The sequence below is a fragment of the Bufo gargarizans genome, chromosome 4, assembly GCF_014858855.1.
Source record: "Bufo gargarizans isolate SCDJY-AF-19 chromosome 4, ASM1485885v1, whole genome shotgun sequence".
NCBI lineage: Eukaryota > Metazoa > Chordata > Amphibia > Anura > Bufonidae > Bufo > Bufo gargarizans.
This window is the reverse complement of record NC_058083.1, coordinates 474,236,780-474,259,749: the sequence shown is the minus strand read 5'-3', so window position 1 is coordinate 474,259,749 and position 22,970 is coordinate 474,236,780. Positions and strand designations below refer to the sequence as shown.

Here is a 22,970-nt window from a genome sequence, read left to right as displayed (position 1 = left end):
GTCACCAATACCTGGAAATATAGTCCTTACAAATCCATACTGCAGAGCTGTAGCTCTGTGTGTCACTACGGGGTTTGTATGGAGTTGGGATGCCTCCATATGGAGTTGGGAGTATATAGAGGTACAATGTGGCCTTAAGAATGTCTATTGGGGTAGAGCTCTCTAGAACCCGGAGGTTGTATTGAGCCATAATAAGGTTCTGTGCATGTGCTATAAAGTGAAAGCTGGCCATACACTTTAGATAGCTGTTGGCTTCATTGTTTTGCCAAGCCCAGCCATTCTTTCTGACCCTGACAGTCGAGTGTGCATGAATTCTGAATGGAGAAAATGCTAGATAATTCTTTCATTGGCTTCACCCTCTGAGAAGAAAGGGATGGTTTGTGTTGAAACAGCCTGATCCTTCTTTCCCCCAACATTTGCCATTGAAGGAAAGTTGGGAAACCCCATACATGAGATGGTTTATCGACAGGTTCAGTTAATGTATTTGGCCACCTCAAAGCACCCCTCTAATTCCAGATAAAAATTTCAAGTTTATTGGTTAATGCCTAGTACACTTCCATCATTCGCTCCATTTTAGCAATTGAGCTTTGGATTTGCCAATTCCAGCTCCCCTGTTCTACTATCGAAGATGGTCACACCCCTTCTTAGTCTAATGCCTCATTCACACATCAGTGTTTTGGTCAGTGATTTCCATCAGTGATTATTAGCCAAAACCAGGTGCGGCTCTAAACACAGAACAGGAACAGATCTTTCCCTCATACATTATGTCTGTATAGGCTCCAGTCCTGGCTTTGGCTCACAATCACTGATGGAAATCACTGACCAAAACACTGAATGAATGAGGCTTAAAGGGGTATTCCCATCTCAGACAATGAGGGCATATCACTAGGTGATGCCCTCATTGCCTGATAGATGCGGGTCCCACCGTTTGGACCTGCACCTACAACGAGAATGGAGCGGGGAGAGCTGTGGCTGGAGGATCCCGGATTTCCTGGGGTCCATCCACCACCAAGCACTGCTCCCATAGAAATGAATGGAAGTGCACGGCGCACACGCAGCCTCTGCTCCTATTCATTTCATTTTCGGTGGCTGCATAGAAATGAATGGAGGGTGGCTGCGCAGGCGCAGTGCACCATCCGTTCATTTCCTCGCTCCATTCTCATTGTAGGCGTTGGTTCCAGCGATGAGACCCTATCCTAGCGATATGCCCCCATTGATTGAGATGGGACAACCCCTTTAACTGATGCACTCTGTCCATTAGTAGTCCAGGACACTTCCTGCTTGTCCAGCACCGCTTTCGAATTGGCTAGAGCTGCCCATATGAGCAGCACTGACCAATCTGAGAACTGCAGGAAGTGTCTTGATAAGTAGTACGGCCATTTTGGCTGGCAGTATAAGAGCAGATCCACAGCTTAATTGGTGAAATGGAGTGCACAATGTAAGTGTACCCCTTATAATTTAAGATTCTTATTTGGAACCTAAGGGTCGCTTGAAAAGGACACTAAAATTTACACAACTAAGGTAACATCTGATGATAGAGAAGAGCCTATGATATAACAGTAAACCATAATATAATTAACTTTCCTGCCATTTAGGGGGAGGCCCTTCATATTTAAAATATATTTTAATTATTTATGTCTCACTTAAATTCCTCTATGAAACAGAATTACACAGCATGTAATTTACATGCAAGAAAAGCGCCCGGCTCAGCCGTGAACTTCCTGTGGGAATCTGTTGCCCTCACTGTAAAGTTTAGGCAGATTGTTCCCTTGACTAACTGGAATGAACTTTTTTTAATGTCTTTCGATAGTCTGCAAATTATTCTTAACCAACCATTATTCATGATGAACTGTGTAACAGTTTTAATTATAGTATTGCGCAGAGTGCTCTTTTTTAGGTACCCAAATTACATCAATCAGCGCTGATCACCATATAAACTGCTATACAGTTACACATAGGAAAAAAAGTATTAATTGTAATCAGTCAAAAATGCTTAGCTTGCATATTGCCCCAGACAGACTTGGAAAGTTGCCAATCAGGAGATGTATTATTAGGGAAGCTGAACAAATAACTTACAGGCGTAGGAGCTGCTCCTTCTAGTCTCAAGATATTGTCAAGAAGAATTCCCTTTTCCTTCCTTATCTCGCTCTATTTCTATATGCATTTTAAGTTGGCATATAATAATACATTGACACCATGTTGGAAATATCTAATATATTATTGTTGGCAATGGAACTTAATGTAATATTACATCCATGGCTCAAAATCACCTATGTTCTACTGCTGAGTTCTAAGCACATGGCTATGTGTTTAACTCTAGCTGTAGATGGCACACTTACCATTAAAGGGGTTGTCCAGTAATTAGAAAAACATGTCTGCCTAATTCCAAACAGCGCCACACTTATCTATAAGTTGTGTCTGGTTTTGCAGGTCATCTCCTCTTGTAGTAAATGGGAATGAACTGCAATACCACACATAACCTGTGCTGCACAGGTGGGGCAGTGTTTTTGAAAGAGAGCAGCCATGTTTTCCAATCCTAGACAACCCTTTTAACATCGGGATGAACCTTATTAAATGATCCTGCTGATAAAAAATATACCATTATTTCCCACGCTCCGTTGCTGTGTTTAGGAGAAATAAGTGATTTTAAAAAGGTATGCAAATTAGGGCTTAAGTGCATTGAGAGCAGGTCCTAGATGCTCAGTGCATCTTGGCTCTCCTGACCTTCTTCCCTGGACGTATCCTTCCTCCACTTAATTCACAGGACTAGGCATCCAGATGAAGGGGTGTGTCCAGGGAAGCAGAGTGGAAGTACTAAGGTACAATGAGGGGCTAGGGACCACCCTCAGTGGACCAAAGCCCTAATTCACAAATTTATAAAAAAAATATTATTTCCTAAATGCAGCAATAGATCGGGAAGAATTATATGTTTTCAATTACTTGGGGAAGCCCTACTAGGTTTTTTGGTTACTTTAATAGGGTTGAGCCTGCTGACAATGCCCTTTAAAGGGGTTATCTTTGCTAGAAAACCTCCTGAAAATAAAGTGATGGCACTTTGTCCAACCGCAGGGACTCTCAGTTATGGACTGTAATCTGAATATTCAGTTCCTCTGCATCTCCACCACAGAGTTAACTGAGCATTACATGTCTATTAAAATCCACAGGCACTGATGTTCTGGGTTCTGGAGAGAGGGAAAGAGATACTCCCCTTGTCAACAAACTGGTTATTAAATGAAGCTCCTGATCCAGAGCACTGGTGAAAATGGAGGCGTGCTCCATTTGTACATTACCTTTTTCTGCAGTGCTCTAGTAGTATTTAATTATACATGGGAAGAACCCTGCAATTGCCATCTTTGTGGTGCCCACCTTCATTTATTAAATGAAGGTCCTGATTTAGAACTTTATTTAAAAAAAGTTTTATTAAAAATATTCTCAGCTGTAAGGCTAAAGCAAGTGTTATAGCTTGCAGCTAGGACATTATTGTTTTCATTATCAGTCAGAATTCTCTGTTCGGATACTTTTTTCTGTACCAGGCGATTTCCTCACCGCTCCTCCACTGCCCACACACACATTTCCCTCCTGAACATATTTTTAGTTCACACAAGTTTTAATACCCTCCGGGTCCTATAATTAATCATGCAGGCGAAAAGTTTGACTTGAATGCCAGGAATACAGTAATATGGCCTTTTCATTACACGCTGACCTAATGCTATCAAGAAAACATCAGTTTAGATGTCTAAGACTTTCCAAATGATGTAGGTGTGATCCCTTGTGCAGATGTATCATCTTCCTTATCTATCACATCAGTTATGATGCATGACTAATTGTGTTTCCTCAATTTTAGGAAAGTATAGCATCCTGATATTATGAGCATGGTCTACTTTTGAGATATTTTTTGGGTTAATGGAACATTCCTGGATGTGAAAGTTTAGGTTATTTCAGTAGCTTTTTTACTTGAACCATAAGTTCTACCTAAAATATATTTAAATCATATAGCTATCAATATTCCTATACCAATTCATGATTGAGGATGCTCTCAATTCAACCCTAGGAACCTCACCTTGACAAAGATTTCAGTAGGAGCATTTTTTCGAGAGCACAGGTGGCAACTCCAATGGGAAACACATTGTAGCTCATTTTGATTGGATTTTGTATCTTAGGGAGACCTGAATGTGTTGCTGTATTATTTTTGGCCAGTCATTAAAAAAGATGTCTAGACTCAAAGACCATTTATAGATGGAATTACACTTTAATGGATAGGGGTAATTCCCATTAATTTTGTCTGTGATGTAGCATATTCCTAGTATGGTAAATATCCATTCTACCTGAGCCAAAAAATGGTGGCCTCCATTGTATATCAATATAATAATAGCAAAGACAGGTGCACTCTGCGGACTTACTAAACCCTCAAACTGATGTTAAAAATGAGAGATTAGCCAACATATCCTACTGTGGATGACATGTCCATTGTATATCCCTTTTAATTTAGTTTCAGAACCATCGCTTTGGCTGTCTCTCTTCATTCCATTGCACCATGTCAATCCAATACATGTGACATCTCTATATAAATCTAACTAGCAATGTGACTTGATAAAAAAAAATGCATTTTCAAAACCTTTTTAAGCGAAAATCTTGGAACCTCTCAGAACTCCACAAGTCATGTTCTGGTCTGTTCTTGTTAAATCTCCCTAAGTGTGTTTACAGAAAGTTTGACTTTCTGGTATTTCATTGCTTGCACAGACCTGATCCACACCTATTTTGAGTCAACAGTGGCCAAGAATGGTGCAGAGCAATTAAGCACAGCAAAAAACGTAGCACCAGCAAACTGAGAAGGGTCCCCTTAGAGACCTCTTCTCCCTTACATCATACTGCAGCCCCGAGCCATGCCTCCATAAAACAAACTGCATTTTTAGACGTTAAAAAGCCAGTCTGAAATATTGAAAATGGGGCAAATGTTGCCTCCTTGTTGGATAAAACAATTTTCTCTTCTTAAAAAATGAAGGAGAGCCAGAGGCATGAGGGAAGGAAGTGCATTTGAAGGCACATATTGGGTAGAGCGCACTGTGTGTGTGTAAATGATGCATGGCTTTCTGTATCAGCATTAAAGGCTTTAGAGATTCTTTTCACTGAAAAGGAGGCGGCGGCACACTTAAAATAAAATCTGGGTCATTTAACAGTTCCACTAATATTTTATAAGGCTTGTGTATTTCATGATGCCAACCTGATAGACCGTCGGCTTGATTGTGCCTTTTAATACTAATCTACTTACTAAATAACTACTGTGATGCATAGAAAACATATACAAACGCAGGGCATATCGCTCGGAGCAGATTAGTCTCTTCCTATGTATAGTTAATATGATGAGGAAATGGATCCTATGTTTCTCAAGCCTTTCTTATGCAAAGCAATCGACATAGTAAATTGTAGCTTCCACTAACCTGGAGCGATCTATATGTAGAGCCAGTGTTTCTGTTTGATGTTTTATTAGGTTACAATTCTCATGTTCTGTTAAACAAGCACATGTGTCTGGGAGAAGCTTGTGCTATAGGAACGATAATTGCAAAGGCATATACAATGACATTAAAGGGGCTTTCCAGTTTAAGTGTAAATAAAAGGTAACAAATGTATAATGATCTGCAAATTTCTAGTATGCTTAAGATTTAAGACCGGTGTTGGGTATGCCAGTATTGATATCCCTTGTGCTGCCAGAGGACACGCCTAATTTATGGAGAGATGCAGTCCTGCAGTAGTCCTTGTGTCCTAAACTGAAATGGAACTGTCGTAGATTTCAGTCTTCATTCACACCAGAAAACTGGTGTAAAAAAGATAAATGTTTTAGGCTTCTTAGGGCACCCTACTAATTATGTTTCAAGGTCAATATAGAGAGCTCTCCCATGATATTTGTACACAGGACTATGACTGTGACAAGGGGACATCCTCTGCGTCTGGAGGAAAGAAGGTTTGTACACAAACATAGAAGAGGATTCTTTACGGTAAGAGCAGTGAGACTATGGAACTCTCTGCCTGAGGAGGTGGTGATGGGGAGTTCACTAAAAGAGTTCAAGAGGGGCCTGGAGGTATTTCTGGAGCGTAATAAATCTACAAATCTGGAGAAAGTTTGTTGATCCAGGCAGTTATTCTAATCACCGGTTTGGAGTAGAAGGATTTCTTTTCCCTTACTTAGAGGAAGAAAATTGGATTCTACCACCTAAATTTTATTTTTGCCTTCCTCTCCATGAACTTTTCTGGATAATAGACTGAAATGGAAGGACGTATGTCGTTTTTCAGCCTTGTAAGCTATGTTATTAGGTTACTATGTCTCGAATATTAAAGAGACTCACTGATCCCCCACCTCTGTTATTTCAATGCTTACCGGTTCCTGCGACTCTACACTTTCTGGTCCCAGGTGGACACATAGGAAATGGCAGGAGATGCCTGGTCAGCCAATCACTGGCTGCAGCCGTTTCTAGCCTAAGGGCGGTGGGGACCAGTAAGCCTTTGAACACTGGGGGGATGACTGAGGTGAGTAACGCTAACCCGCTCTGGGCAATATATAAAAGACAAACTCCCAGATGCAAGAAGGTCTATGCTGTGGGAGCGGCCCCCATCCAGGTGGACTTGTGCCATCCTTGTATAATGAGGACAGAAATTCATCTAAATGGTCGCCATGTAATAACACCCTTGGAGTGAAGGTGAGATGCCTGGCTGGCTGCGGATTTCCCCAACGGATTTTGCCAGGGATGCGGGACTAGGGTGATTAGCTGATCCCCACAGCAGCCTCAGGGTTGTCTCTGATGATTTAATTCATCACTTCCTGTCAATTTATAACGGAATCCCTGGAAATATATGCCTGTATATCTACCTGGAATTATTAGTGCCTATTGTTTTAATCCAGGTTTGTATTTTGATTACTGGTTTTTACTTTTTACCATAGATTTTTTATCTAAATCATAATTGATGACTATATTGGAAACTTCCTTCTCCTAGCCACAGAATGTAGAGCAGCTCTGGAAGACAAACTGCTGCTCTAGTCATTCCTGGGTTAGCTGGATGTAGAGGAGCTTCAATAATTATAACTCTAGGTGGCTCTACCCTTTTAAGTAACTGATATATCATGATGCACCTACCACCATGCCTGAAGATACCATGAAAATGTATTTTTAATACACTGCAAATGGCTTCAGTAAGAATTATGTAAATTGTGACATTTCCTGTGTTTGTGTAGTTTTGCTATGTCAAACACTCCATCACTGAATATCCCAACTTCCATGCTGAGCTTCAAGAGAAAAGACTGAGACTGTCAACATAAAGCTATATGTGTCGTCTGCATTGTCCTCGCATCATTTCATTTGTCAGCTAATTGATCATTTTTACCCTGGGTGTTTTATCATATCCTTACACTGGAAAAGCTTTGACATAGTGCACTGTTTTTGCTACATGGTACAAATTTTTCATTACTGCCTGAGGTGTAAAACTGGGCTTGAAGGAAAATCTACTGATTCGTATGATTGATGGTCTTGCTGTGATTTGAGTAAATTCCAATATTATGTTTCTGAAGTAGGCGGTTAGTGAAGCATGCATACAGCCTCCCCCCCCTTGCACTGTGAATAATGTTATGCAGTTTGGGGTCCTCTTTTTATTCAGCAACACAAGAGACAGACAAAGGCTGATTCAAGCTGCCAAAATATGACTTCATAAGTTGTCGCTTGTGGTTTCATTGGGTTTCCTGAACGGCTGTAAATTTAACAAGTATTGAAAGTTAAGAAAATGAGCTTGTTAATTATGAAGATTGAACATCAATGAGCCCCTTCTTTATCAAACGTCTGGTTTACAGATGAGGCGCACTGGACATTCACTCCTTAGTTTAAAGAAAGAAAAAGTGACTTAGTGACATAAGTTGAAGAGGTTGTCCGCCCCACTTCCCCCCTTGAAACAGTGCCACGTGGGCTGTGTTTTTATCGCCATTCAAGAGAATGGGACTAAACTGCAATCCCAGACACTGACCATTAACATGAGAGACACTGTTTCTGGACAACCTTTCCAACAAGACTGAAGGTGGCCATATGCATTCGATAAATGTCTTCTTAACCCAAAAATGTTATCTGACCATCTAATATGTATATGGATGCACTGAATCTCTGTCAATAGCATCTGAAAGAAGGGTCAGGATTTTCAGGATTGATGAATTTCAACATGTCCAATCCTTTTGTTCTCAATGGACACAAGCCACCACCGGAGGTAAATTGAGAACACATGCACACTTATCTGGGCTCAGCATGTATGTGTATGCCACTAAACTTAACAGGTAGGGTTGTGGCCCCTGTCTCTAGAATGAAGAGGACAATATGTCATCAATGCTTAAGACACTTGGTAGGGAGTTCCATACTAAACTCCTGGATCTGAATTTTATTTTTATTTTTATGATGAGGAAACTGTTATAGTCACTATGTGACGTGCCATCCCTCTAGAAATTTATGAATAAATTCATAAAAATGGGTGTCACCAGTTTGGGGCATGTCCCCACTCACTCTCAAATTGCCCATTCAGCGTTGCCAGTGAAAGAATGTGTCAAGATGCACCTTTTTCACAAAGAGAATAGTAAGACAGAGCTGTCCATTTATTATTAGATATTCAGGAAGAATACCAGATGAACATTCCAATACATGGTTTAGAGAAAAGATGATCCAGAGTTGTTGTTTCATGGGCCATATTAAGAGTCATATCTGGAGAAGTGACAGTTCCGCTAATATGAACTCATGTACAGCGCCATGGAATGGCACTTTAAAATAAACAATAATGATAACTAAATGAAAGTTACAAGATGTAGACAAGTCTGTTGGCTGTCCTAATAATAAATCACTTCTAAGATGACATGATAGCTGGATGGGTGGATATATACATTAGATCGAGGATCAGCAACCTCTGGCACTCCAGCTGATAGATAGATACAGGCTCGGACTGGCCCACAGGGGTACAGGAGAATACCCGGTGGGCCCCTGAGCAAGGTGGGCCCCTAATCTCCCACCCCCTGCACAAGTGGCACATAACACAGTAGACTTACTGCACTACATACATATATTCAATATACAGCACCTCAACCAGCCATGTTCATATAAAAAAACTTACTAGATTGTTAAAGAAAATCCCCAGTTTATTATTATAGACACGATCAGAGCTGAGATGACTTCTAGGTATAGAGGAAGGCTACCAGTATCCTCTTCTCCCCAGGACCTGCAGGGACCCCCATATTCAATCCTCTGGTAGCATCTTGCTGCTGTGTGAGCAGGAAATATTTGAATGTATCCGTATGGTGGGCCCCCCAAATAAATTTTACTGGTGGGCGCTAGTCACCCCAGTGTGACACTGGATAGATAGATAGATACAGATACATCTCTCTAGATATAATGTAAATGAGACAGGCATACTCAGATAAATCACATGTACTTTCTACAGTCCTATTTTACACGTTTGACTGTGTCCATGTAATATGCTGCAGGCAACAATCTGCAATGTTTTCAATGTCTGTGTCATCCTTGTATATTGCCTATAACTGAAGAGCTGTATGGGAATAAAGTATGATGATCATAAAGATAATTAGTTGTTCCATTGCAATAAAAGCTAAAACATTTTTATGTAATGACATTTAATTAAGGATAAGCTGTGGTAGCAGTTTTCAAGAATTTTTAAGGCAAATGATACTTGTTTGAAAGTGTTCTGCACATTAACTAATTAACATTAGAGTGTAATTTACACACTTCTATTCTACCGGAAAAGTAGGGCTCCTTTGGAGTAAATGCAGAATAATATTAAAAGTGATCAGTGTCTCATAGATCTTTCTGGATTGATGGAGGTTGTCTTCTAGGATTTAATAGTTGACAATTTTTTTTCTCGCAATTTGTGAACTCATCAAGGGCACATTAAAGGGTTTCCTTATTAAGACTACACCATTTCCCAGGGGGGTAGGTAAAAGGTTGGTGCAGATGTAATAGTTGTACCAGGGCATTAGTGCCACAAGGTAGACGGGCCCGTTACAGATTTTGCGCTGGGGCCCATGACCCTCATGTTATGCCTCTCCATATGTCCTTACATGGTAATTTTCCACCCACTGTTAGACAGAAGAGGGAACTACTGAATCTCGCTCTGTTGGGCCCAGCTTTCTATTCTTCATAGACCACTTTAAGGTAAATTTAGCTTGGTGACCTGACTTTTTAAGAATCCAATGTCCATGTTATTGGTAAAGTTCATAGACAAGAGGAGCCCCCTACCTGAGCAGCAGGAACTACCTCTATAATGTATTCTCTTTTTTGTAACATTACATTATGTGTACAAAGAACTATTGTAACTTTGCATTAAAGACCAAGTATCTTTAATGAAGGCTCCTTCAAATTTGCATTATGTTCTAGATCTGACATAGCCGGATGTTACTGCAATGCTCACCAGCCCCTCTGACTATAATGGGTTTGGCCGCTACCCGGAAAATATAAGTTCATTTGGCCGGACAAAAAATGTGGCATATTTGCTGGGAAGTAGCCGAATCTCCACTGGATCCTATTATAGTCATTGTGACCGACGGTCACAATGGTAGCATCCGGCTATGCCAGATCTAGAAACCTGTTAACACCGGTGTGAAACTAGCCTCAGGGATGCTTCCCTCCAGAATTCATTGAGACCTCCAGAATTCATTTATCTGTGTTCAAATGTCATAGTGTTCGTGTAGAGGATTACAGCTTTATGTGAAAAGATCTCAAAGCTACACTGATAGCCTGAAGGTTAGATTGTCTTATGGAGGAACATTCATGTGTTATAGTGAACAGGCTGAATCTTGTAATGTGGCCTGAGCAGGTATTCATCTCTAGTGTTGAGGGAGCATGCTTGGCCGAACACCAGTTCGGCTAGAGCATTGCTATGCTCGGCACTTCGCGGAGCTCGGCCGAACGGCGTGATGCTCGAGTCAGTGTATTTAAATCTAATTTAGCCACTATTTCTATGCAGAAGATTGCTGTACAGTGAGGAATCCCTCCGTGCGAGTCTGCGGCTTACGAGTCCCTGCTCTGACTTCATATATAGCTATGTCCATATATGGAGTCAGTGCTTGGGGACACCCAGTGTATTTAAATCTAGTTTAGTCTGTATTTCAGAAAAGTTTCTGCCAGGATTCGAACATCACGACCTTCTGCATTAGAGGCAAGGCACTTAACCACTCAGCTATAATAGCTGTATAGCCAGTTACCAAAAAAAACAAACAAAAAAAAAATAAGACATATGGACATAGCTATATATGGAGTCAGAGCAGAGACTCCTAAGCTGAACTAGAGCACGGACACCCTCCCCTCCTCAGAGCAGGGGGTGCCTGGTTTAATGCTTGGGTTCTTCCATTGACTTACATTGTGCTCGGCTGCTCGGTAGAGCACCCGAGCATCGCGAAGTGTTCTACTCGAGCACCGAGCACACGAGCACTTTGGTGCTCGATCAACGCATTAATCTCCAACTCTTTTGTCCACCCTGAACTTAAAGGAAATGTATGACCTATATTTTTTTACTAACTAAAACCAGACACAATATTTTTTTTCTATTTATTTTTAATTTCCTAAAGATAATCAGTTATATTATTTTTTGTTACTGATCAGGGGGGGGGGGTAGGGGCATCTTGCCTAAACCTCTCTTAACAGCATTTACAGATATGATTTATAGAAGCCACCTAGATCACAGAAACAATAAACTAGATATGTTTATTGACTTCTATGAGAGAGTGTTGTAGGCATGTTCTATACAGAAGTCATTGCACAGGGAGGGGGAGGTGAGTTGTATTCGTCACCTATTGTTAGCGGAGAACTCTGTGTTACCTATGTATAGGTCTTCTCTGTCATTGTAATCCTGCCAATGGTGATAATGAGATGATTGCTGAGAACTGATCTCTACCAGAAGTGTCAAACTATTATGAGGCTCAGTGGTCAGAGTGAAAACTACAAGATTCTTTTAACACACAGAGAGGGTTGGAAAACTCACCAAAGATTCTTAAAATATGTTTAGCATTAATGATTTAAACATTCATTTTAACACAGGGTGCATTTCCAGTTATTAAGCTAGATGATTGTGGGACACAGTTAAATGGGATTTCCTCAAGATAAGTCATCGTTTGCTGCTCGAAGAGACCATAGCTCTGGTGAGCACTGTGACCTCTTCTTAGGCCATTGTCATCACGTTCATTGTTCACATGGCCTAGTTGCAGCTCAGGCCGGTTCAAGTAAATAGGGCTGAGCTGAGATACTAAGCACCAATGGATATAGTACTGTGCTTGGTAAGCTGCGAGAGGCTGTGGTCCTCACGGGAACACTGCTGCCTCCTCAAACAGCTGATCCAGAATGGGGCACTAGATAGGTCATCAATATCTAAATCTTGGAAAACCCCTTAAAGGGAAAGTAGATAACAACACATAGACTTGGATTTTATTTTTTATTTTTTTTCCATTTAAGCCTTTTATAAACCATCAGATGATAGATAGATAGATAGATAGATAGACGGATAGATATTTTTGGTTTCTATAGCCAAACAATTACCACATGCACTATAGCAATTCTGCCAGATTTGTAGATCATTTAACCTATTGTTTAGAGCAACAACTGGTGTGCAAAGCTCTCCATTACAAAAGCATAAGGATAAGGGGAGAGGTCAAAGTCCATTTTGGAAACAAACAGCTGGACCAGTTTATTTAAACAGATATGAGGATGGGATGCTGACCTCAGTTTGACTTCTTCTGGGAGGGACAAGAATGCCATTTTATTACCACAGAAAAAGAAAAGTTTAGTTCTTCTCTCTTGAAAGCAGCCTTAAGGCAAACAAAGAAATGGATGCACACAAAATTGAGAAAAAAAATCCACATTTTTATGTCTGAAAAAAAGTAACAATTTACTTTAATAGTTGATATAATGTGTTGTGTAAGAAATAAACAGATTCTTTCTACTCTTCACTAACTTTTAATAGTTAGAACATTGTAATTTTCCATGTCTAATGAATGAGAGTTAACAGAAAAAGACAGTTGCACCAAATGCAAAGTTCTGTGGAACTGCAGCCAGGGAACAATGGCAAGTGGACCCCAGTCTGACGAGGCCACGGGAAAGTGTTTATGAACAGACCTCCTGCCAGGGAAGGTATTCAGAAATTTGTGTATATCACAAAGGATGGGATCCTTGCGCTCTAAAGTGAAGGTCAAAGAGGCTTTCTGTAACAATACGTTTGTTTATTTCCTTTTTTTAATATTAGTTTTATGACATTTAATATTAAATAAAATTGTTGCCCGTGTATCCAACTAAAATTCATTAAATAATAAATGTTTAATTGGGCAATCAAAGAAGACAGTTGAAGGGGGAGTTTCATTTCCCAAGTTCTCCCAGCATATTTGCTTCATGAAGGTTATTAAAATAGAATAAAGAGAAATTCTATAACTACATACTCCCTGTGTGCTTCATATTTTAATTTAATTTTTGTGTTTACAGAGTGTATTATCTTGATGCAATAAAGTTTAACATTTTGGGAATTAGCACATTGTTCGGTAAAATTATATTTTCAGTAACGCTAATTGAAACCTGAAAATGTATTTTATGCACACATCTAAACATAAAATAACAATAGTTAAGGAAATATTTTTGTGGACGCTGATACACTCAATTTGAGAATGTTTGCTGGTGATAAATTACTCTAATTCTAGATGGTCAATGAATGACCTTTTTTTTTTTTGACCTGAAGAAAACCGGATTATAAGAGCAAATGGTCTATGGCATTGACCTTGTTCTGACCCCACTCTTTGAACAAACCAAAGGAAAAAATAGTCTCTATAAGCCGAATGCCTTGTTCTGAACTCCCCAGCAGTGTGAGCAAATGGTGATAAAACGCCAGACGTTCTCTCATTTGATGGTGTACTGCCATTACAGTTCATTATCCTAATAGAGGACATTAAAATAGAATTAAACTCTGAAGAAAAAGAGAGGATTTTAATAAAACTTGTGAATTAGTCACAAAAGAAAAGATATGGATGGGGCTTATTGTATTAGGCTTCACCCTTCTGTGCCATTAGCGATTTTCCCCCTAGAATTGGAACTGGAATGGTACACGTATTGTTTTTCAGGGAAACTGGCTAATTCCCTCATGTAGAGCTTAAATGGAAAAGTCCAACTGTGGTAAAAGCTGACAAACATAAATCAACTCAGAAGCCCCAGCTTGTACTCTGGAAGGTCAGAAAGGGTTACACTGGTTTGTGACTGCTTAGCTCAGCATGGAGAACATCTGACTAAACTATGTGATTCTTTGTGATGGTCAGAACCCCAATCTTACATTGTAGGCTCAAACGTTCACAATTTGTAACAAAACCCAATAAATGTAACGTATTTTGTTGTCTTTTCTAGGTTTATAAATGCTAGAAGAAGAATAGTCCAGCCTATGATAGACCAGTCCAATCGAGCAGGCAAGTCCTCAATAGTAACTGTTTTCAAGTCTCGCAGGCGAAAACCATCCACAAGCCATTCACCGGGAGGTCCAATACCTGGTAAATAAATAAAATGCCGGGAGTCCAAAAAAAATAGAGACAAATTTTTTAAAAAAAGGATCAGGCCTAACCTTTTTGTACTATTTTTAAGTAGTACAACAATTGGTTCCTCTCTACTTAAAAGAATATTGCTACCTATTTTTACTTTTCATATTAGTTTTTCTCCTCAGCTATACTTTCTGCTACTTTGACCACTCCCTGGTGCATGGCTTGGTGTGGAATTGCTGTAAACTTTATTACCTGTCAAAAGGGTAAAAGGGTCAGCATCCCTTATGGGACTCGGTAAAGTTCAAAGACATTCAATGAGGTAGTTTTTTTGTTTGGACCTTAACAACCTTCAGACATTTAACTTTAAAGCCAGCTTGTTGTGTTGCTATACAAGACAAGAAGATGTCTGTCTCATTTAAAGTTTTCTTGGGGAATCTAAATCTGTATTACGTTGGATACTCTTGATTTTAATCAAGGGATATCATCACTACCTAAATACTGGCATGCCAATCCCAAAATATGGTGGTGGACTTCTTTTCTAACGACATGTCTAGTTTTCCATGTATTAAGTGTAATATACTAACGCTGGGTTTCGAGAAAGAGAAGAATTTACATTAGCATCTCTATCGGTCTTTAGTTTTTCTTTAGAAGACATTGAATTGTGATAGTTAAAATTATTATCATGCTTATAATTATATTATACATTTCAGTAAGTCAAGGAACACCTTATAACCCTGACGGACAACCCATGAGTGGTTTTGTAATGGATGGTCAGCAACACATGGGAATCAGAGCACCAGGTAATCTTTATTTCCATTTTGATACTTATTTGTACAAAGAGGTAAATGTTTAGTTTGAGCTTTTACATCTTTTGCTATATCTTTACCTATCTGCAAATCATAATATGGCTACAATCTGGGTGCTTTTCTTTACTTTGATTTCTTTGGGGTTGGTTTTTGACATGGGATCTTTGGTTTCTCTGTTCACTTCTCTGATCTTCTGGCATCTTCTTGGATTTTTATCTCCCTTTTAGGACCTATGAGTGGAATGGGCATGAATATGGGTATGGAGGGGCAATGGCACTACATGTAACCATCAACTAGTTAACCAATGGCAAAGCAAGGGGGAAGTAAGTACAGCAGAGGATGGATGCTCTGTCTACTTTGCTCAAGGAGTTGCTTATTTTTTCTTATTTTGCACTGTGGATTTTCCTGATTTGTGTTCTCCCTGCCCATAGCTCCATGCTTGTTCATTCCTTTTCCAAAATAAATGTAAAAAAAATCTGGGTATCTTATTATTTTTCTTACTGATTTTGTTCATCTCACGCAAAAACTACTGCTTTTATTGTACATTTACTCTTGTGTTGTTAATATACAGTACTGACCACATGACTAAACAAGAAATCGGCAGTAGGTGGGGGGGAGTGGGTTTCCATGGCAACAGACTGATTTGCAAAATGTAAGCAGTCTGCAGCAGTGCAAGGAGAGGAAAGAGCATGTCCCCAAAGTGTCATAAATCTGTCTAACCACAGTTGATGCATGAGTTACACTTCTTCGCTAACCTGCAAGAAACCAATATGCAAACATGGGCTTCTTTAAGCAAAATAAGCATCATCTTTTTGGAAAAAAATTATAAAAATCTAGCGCTATTTAAGATCCCACACAGGAAAACTTTGAATTTCCAGTTTGCCTCTTTGTCCATTCTGTATAATAGGATTACGTGTGGAAAAGGGAAAGTAAAAGAATACAAAATAGAGGTGTGCACAGCAGGTTCTGCAGCTTTGCCTGGGCTAATTGACTATATCCAAATTAAGTATGCCATCACTTGCAGTGTGACAAATGGATTTGACTCATTCAGTATACAAAAATAGAGATCATTAATGCAATCTTCAGCGGCAGGCCTAGTGAAGTCTGGAGAGGGGGAAAGAAAACGGCCTACAATCTTGCTTTGTATTTTTTTTTTCAGCAGCAAAAATATTATTCTCTCTTAAGGAATGTAGATGAGACCCAATCTGATTTTCGGTTATTATTGTGCATAGAAAAAGCTGCTTCTGCTGTTTCTTCCTAATTGTGAGGCTGATGTTACCCAGAATCCCGACTCAAATATCGAGCTAAGAAAACTGCCTGGAAAGGCATCAGCCTCTCACACATCATGAACATTTCCAGCTTAGTTAATCTAAATATTGTTTCTTAATTTCTGGGTCAATTAAATTTAAATGATGTATGCTATGCTTCATAACCAATTAAATTAATAGGATATTATGAAAAATATTATCACTTTTGATTAAAGACCAGAAGATAGGGTATATTTTCCGAGCCATTTTCCTTAGTTTAGGGGGGGGGGGGGGGGGGGGGGAGCGTTCCTTTAGGCTAGATTAAGCAGCCTTTCATTGCTGGAGCCCTGAGACCTGAATCCAAGGTGTTCACGCTGCAACATTACTTAGAACTAAAGCCAATTGAACCTACTTAGAAATAGCGTTATGCCTTTCACCCTTGATGATTATGGAGCTTATAGCTCTCTGAGACAATACACCTGTCAGTTTTCATCAACTATAGCAAACCATGCAGAAGACAGAGGCCCACGGAAAGCAGGGGGGCTATTGTTTTACGTTCCGTTTCCTCATTGTTCTCAAATTTAGTGAAAGCTTGACTGAGTTTGTAGTCTGATTTATTTGAAATGTTCATGATCACAAGGAAGGAATTAATTGCTAACAGTTATTGATTTTTTTGCATGTATAAAGGAAGAAAAATGCCTTCCATTTAACAACCATCCTTAATACTTTTTATGACAATATTTCACTAAACAACTCTTATCTTTTCTATTCTGCCTCCAAGCAATGCCGAGTCATAGGTAGGGTTACCTCCAGTTTGCAGACATAGCTCTGTATCGGAATATCCAGGTTAGGGAAGAGGCTTGTTAGCACCCCTATAACCTGGGGACATGCCTCACCAATACCCCCAGCTTTGCTTTGGGAGAATCACTTTTAGGGCAGAGGCTTCTTGACACCCCATACCCTGGGGACATGCCTTACCAATACCCCCAACTCTGCTTTGGGAGCATCACTTCTAAGGCAGAGGCTTGTTGGCACCCCCATACCCTGGGGACATGCCTCACCAATACTTTTAGCTCTGCCTTTGGAGGATCACTGCTAGGGCAGGGGCTTCTTGGCAACTCAATACCCTGGGGACATGCCTCATCAATAACCCCAGCTTTGCCTTTGGAGCATTACTGCTAGGGCAGAGGCTTATTGGCACCCAAATACCCTGGGGACATGCCTCACCAATACCTTCAGCTCTGCCTTTGGAGGATCACTGCTAGGGCAGAGGCTTCTTGGCACTCCAATACCCTGGGGACATGCCTCACCAATAACCCCAGCTTTGCCTTTGGAGCATCGCTGCTTCTAAAATCTCAAGGCACCCAATATCTTTCCAGTGTTTGCAATATAAGGTTTACTGTATATATGTATTACATACTATTGGTGGTTTTGGCCAACAATTCACTTTTCATATCTTTCTCAGGACTGCAAGGTATGCCAGGGAATTACATATCTTCGACTGGTCCGATGGGTATGAGTATGGGACAACCAAGCTATCCTCCATCGCAGATGCCCTTACACCACGCTCAGCTGCGTCATGGGCCGTCTGTGCATACCTACATTCCTGGACACCATCACCACCCAGCGATGATGATGCACGGGGGACCACATCACCCTGGAATGCCGATGTCAGCACCTAGCCCCTCAGTACTTACTACAGGAGATCCAACGATGAGTGGGCATGTAATGGACATCCATGCTCAGTAATTTAAAGGAATATGCGTTGTCTGCAATGACAAAAATGTCACGTACTTTGTTTCTGCCACAACGGTGGTGTTCCGCTCTTGGAGTCCATGTAGGACCATGACCGTTTTTTGACACAGGAACATCTGAAAAAGCAGAAACAAGACGTTGAAATCAAGTCTGGGGACACAATAAATACGTATATAAGACATTAAAAGAACAAAGATTGAAATATTGTAAATGATATTATACTGTTAACCATATTATGTTGTTTCTTATAGATTTTTTTAAAAAAATGTGAAATTTTTCCACACTATGTGTGTTGTTTCCATAGCTCTTCACTTCCTCCAGAAGCCTCCTTACTTAAAAAAAATAAAGCCTTACAGTTTACCCTGCAGATGACAGAAAGTCCTCATTTGCAGGTCATTTTAAAGCATTACAATAAGTATGTCAGGCAGAAGACTTTTTTCTTCGAACCAAGGATTTCAGCCATGCGCTCTTTCTCTGCAGCTTTGTCTCTCGATTTTTTTATTTTTTTTGTCTCCCTGTCTCTTTCTCTCTAGCCTGGGGCTTGAATTTGCATGTCTAATTCATTTACTCACCATATTTGAATTGGCCTGAACAGATGTAAATCGGGAAGGATGGGAAAAACTGCAGTCATCAACAATGATTAATCAGCTGTTGCAGGCAGTGTCTTAAGGAGACTGGTAGGATGAGGCATGGAAACCAAAAGGCGATGTGTATGGAGCATAATTGTCACAACAGAGCATCAGTGTCCCCATTCAGCAGCAACAACAACCAATATGTGCATAGCTTCCTGTGTCATACAGCTCAAAAGCAAGAACTGTAGAAGATTTATTTTTAATACGTTGACTTTCTTTCTCGGCAAGGCGTCAGTCATGCATACATCTTTCCACAGTCCCATCATGGAACATTTATGTAAACATTGTAAATAAATTTTGTGCAAAAAGGACTGGAAAAAAATAATTGTATTGTTGCAATTTTTTGTATAAACAGAAGATGGGTATGAGTTGGAATGCAGATAAATTTACTAGGTGGAACAAGCTAATTATATTTCTTTTTTCGTGCTAAAACAAAATCCTTGTCAAGATTTTTTTTTCTTGAATGACACAAAAATCACAATTGGTAGTTAACAAGATTCATTGCACGTCATTAGAGCAATGTTACATGTTACAATGTACTACTTTGAGTGCTATAGCTATAAAACTAATCCTGAGCAATAATTGGAGGTGTGCTCTTGGGCTGCACACCTACCATATGCCTTTGGGTCCCTCAACAAGCAAGGTTCCAGTGTAGCTGTTACCTCTCCACCTTCCTCCATAGTCTATGAGCACACCTGATATACCTTCTTACAGTCCATTCACACGTCCGTAGTGTATCGCAGAACTGCCTATTGCGGACAAGAATAGGACATGTTCTATTTTTTTGCGGAGCCGCGGCCCAGAAGTTCGGCGAACACATAGTGTGCTCTACGCATCTCTTCAGGCCCCATAGAGAATGAATGGGTCTGCACCCGTTCCCGATATTGCCCATTTGCGGACGTGTGAATGGACCCTTATTACATAGTAAAACTAATGTCAGACATTATCATGTATACTCAGACTATATGTGGGACTAAACAAACAGTTACTCACTGAAGGAAAATCGTAATGAACTCTACATTTCAAGCGATTGTCTGCTTTGGATGATTGGTTTTTGTTAGCAGTGTTCACTGATAATAAGATGAATCTGTGGGTGAACCTGGCATCAAATGTTTCCACGTAGCTCTACCACAGGTGAAATTAAAGCACATCTGTCCGCAGATTTGTACCTATGACACGGGCTGACCTATTACATGTGCATTTGGCAGCTGAAGACATCTGTGTTGGTTCCATGGTCATATGTGCCCGCATTGCTGACAAAAATGAGGTTTATATATATTTGCAAATGAGTCTGTAGGAGCAACGGGGGCGTTGCTGTTACACCTAGAGGCTCTGCTCTCTCTGCAGCTGCTGCGCCCTCTGCACTTTGGTAGACGTGGTCATGTATACACTGCCTGGTCGGGTCAATGTGCAGAAGGCACAGAAGTTGCTGAGAAAGCCTTTAAGTGTAATGGCAACACCCCCGTTGCTCCTAGAGACTTACTTGCATATCATAAAACTTCATGTTTCTCAGCAATGCGGGGACATGCGAACATGCGACCAACACAGATGTCTTCAGCTGCCAAGCGCACATGTAACAGGTCAGCCGGTGCCAGAGGTACAAATCTGCTGACAGATGTCCTTACACAGTCTTCATTAAAAACAATGCGCTGGTATAATACACTGACAAGTCTGACCCTCCAGAGAGACACAGTTATTGGGGGCTTTCTGGTTTATAAAAAGAGTGTTCTGAATAGTTCACTCTATTTAAGGCAGTCTGTCAACACAAACCTACACAGCCATTGGTAGGGCTACCTCCCTGCAATCTTGAGAAAAAAAAATGATATGCAGATTAGCAGTCATGTACACGGAGGGTGGACCCAAGTCATTTGGAGCACCTTAGATCTGCCCCTTTCCCCTCCCGGACCCTACCTCTCTTGCTTGATTGACAGGACTAGGTGCAATGAAGTAGGAGAAGCTTATCTGCATATGTATTAAAAGACTATCAAGATTGCATTATTGGTTCTGAACCTCTGACTGGTAAGGCAGCTCTTTGATGTCTTGGACTCAGTTTAGAAGTGAATTTGCTGCAGACAGAAGCCCTACTCCTTATATGAGTTTTTTTTAAAGCAGACAACTCCTTTAACTATCCTTTTTTACATTTAATATTTCATAATTCCCTATGAATGAAGCATTTGATGAATTATGAGGAAATTTAGGTTATCTATATGAAAGACAACCAGCTCCAGATTTTATACCATTCATGAATGTAATTTTCCATACTCAAAATAGGTGTAAGGTGCACATACTATGTGATTAACAAGTTGATTGCACTGATGATTTAATTCTATTCAGCTACTGAATTAATTATCATTAAAATATTACCCCAGGAGGATTTAATTGCAAACTAAAAAGGTATAATCGAAAATGCACATTATTTCCAAACCTGCAATATAGCTGAAAATTAAGAGCCATTGAGATTTATAGAGACATTATCACACATGAAGAAAAAAGGATATTTTCATACTTTCTAAAGACCTATTTATAAAATGGTGAATGATGAATAATATTCGGATTGATTTGAAGTTAAACAAAAATATAGGTTTTCACCTTCTTGGGATAATAGAATTCAGTAATTACAAAAATATTTGCTTTGCATTTATCAGTAGCTCTCTGGAATGCTTATATTCCAATTTCCAAGTGAAGGTTAACACTGGATATTATTACAGCCATTTACCTTATAAAATAATAAGAGGTTTTGCTGGAAAATAAAGCAGGAGAACAAGTTTTAGTGTTTATTGACTCCATGGTTAAATATTCAAAAATATGTAATTAGAGCAAAGATCGCATAGGAAAACCTACAATGATCTAGGGAGGTTATAGAGCAAAATGTTTTATAAAAACGGAGGAAATCTGAAGCCCTCTACACAGGCCGACTGTCAAAGGTGGACTGGGAATTTAAAGCGGCACTGAAAAAATTACTAAAAGTGACCCCATGTTGTAGGCGTGTCCAAATTGACAGAAGGCAGAGACAACAATATTAGGAGCCCCCCTATGGCAACAATATCATAGAGCAAAAAAAAATAATACCACCCCAGCATAACCAAATCCACAGAGCGAAACAAAATACTGCCGCCCTCGCCACAGTATGAAACTGTATGATCGTCCTAAGGATGGCAATACAGTTGAATTCAGGAGGGCAGCTGCAGCAACTGGCCAGGTGCATAAGTGTCTGATGCTCCTGCATTAATGCTGAGACCATCAGATCTTTATGTACCTGGCTGCTGGCCATGAAGAGGGTTTGGGTGGCATCAGTCCACCTGAAAATTTCCTTGTAGAGTCTATGGCCAGTCTTTCCCCACCAACTATACAACCAGTAATCAAGAAAAAGCTGTATAGTCTCGATAATTGCCTGCTTTTCAGAGGATGTTGCATTTACACGTAGTTATGATTTCTTTGGCATGAGGACAAGATAACACTCCTGGAATCAATCATCCTAATCAGGAGCGTTGTTAGGGTCTCAAAAGATCCGGGGCCAAAGCACCAATGCATATGGCCCAATTGTCTAAGTTGAACAATCGCATCCCCCTCCCCCTGCAAACACTAGCACTGAAGAGATTTTACTGTACTTATATCTCACATCCAGTTCCTTCCAGGTGACGTCTCCTCTGATGTAGATCTTCTCTGTCATCATCTTCTCCATTCGGTCCGGACACTGCTCTCAGCCACCTAATCTCTGCAGAGTGTGATGCACAGACATCTTAGCTTCCTCACTTTTCTGTACCCCCAAATACTATCCTGAAGAAAAATGAGTGCCCCTCATAGTAACATTACTCCCCATAGTCCCATCAATAGTAATTCCCTTCTAGAAAGCTCATTAGTAATACTGCCCCCTACTGGACCAAACAGTGATAATTCTCCACAAGAGTGCCTCCATTAGTAGAAGAGCCCTCCAGTATTAATAATACCCTCAGAGAGCTCCAGTAGAAATAAATCCCCCTATTATTCCCCCAGTGGTAATAAA

The 22,970-nt window shown here is 40.1% G+C and overlaps 1 protein-coding gene across 2 annotated transcripts in view; it reads left to right on the top strand.

Annotated features, from left to right (window-relative positions):
- The window catches only part of MEIS1 (Meis homeobox 1), a 130,161-nt gene extending 110,872 nt beyond the window's left edge, over window positions 1-19,289 (top strand). The window contains exons 10-13 of one of the 2 annotated variants that reach the window (XM_044288863.1): window positions 14,400-14,458; window positions 15,238-15,327; window positions 15,561-15,656; window positions 18,046-18,184. In XM_044288863.1, coding sequence (XP_044144798.1) covers window positions 14,400-14,458; window positions 15,238-15,327; window positions 15,561-15,619 — 208 coding nt within the window. In that variant the 3' untranslated portion in view covers window positions 15,620-15,656; window positions 18,046-18,184. Of the gene's footprint in view, window positions 1-14,399; window positions 14,459-15,237; window positions 15,328-15,560; window positions 15,657-18,045 lie in introns of both variants that reach the window. The other variant, XM_044288862.1, reaches the window with a different exon arrangement.
- Window positions 19,290-22,970: the final 3,681 nt, after the last annotated feature.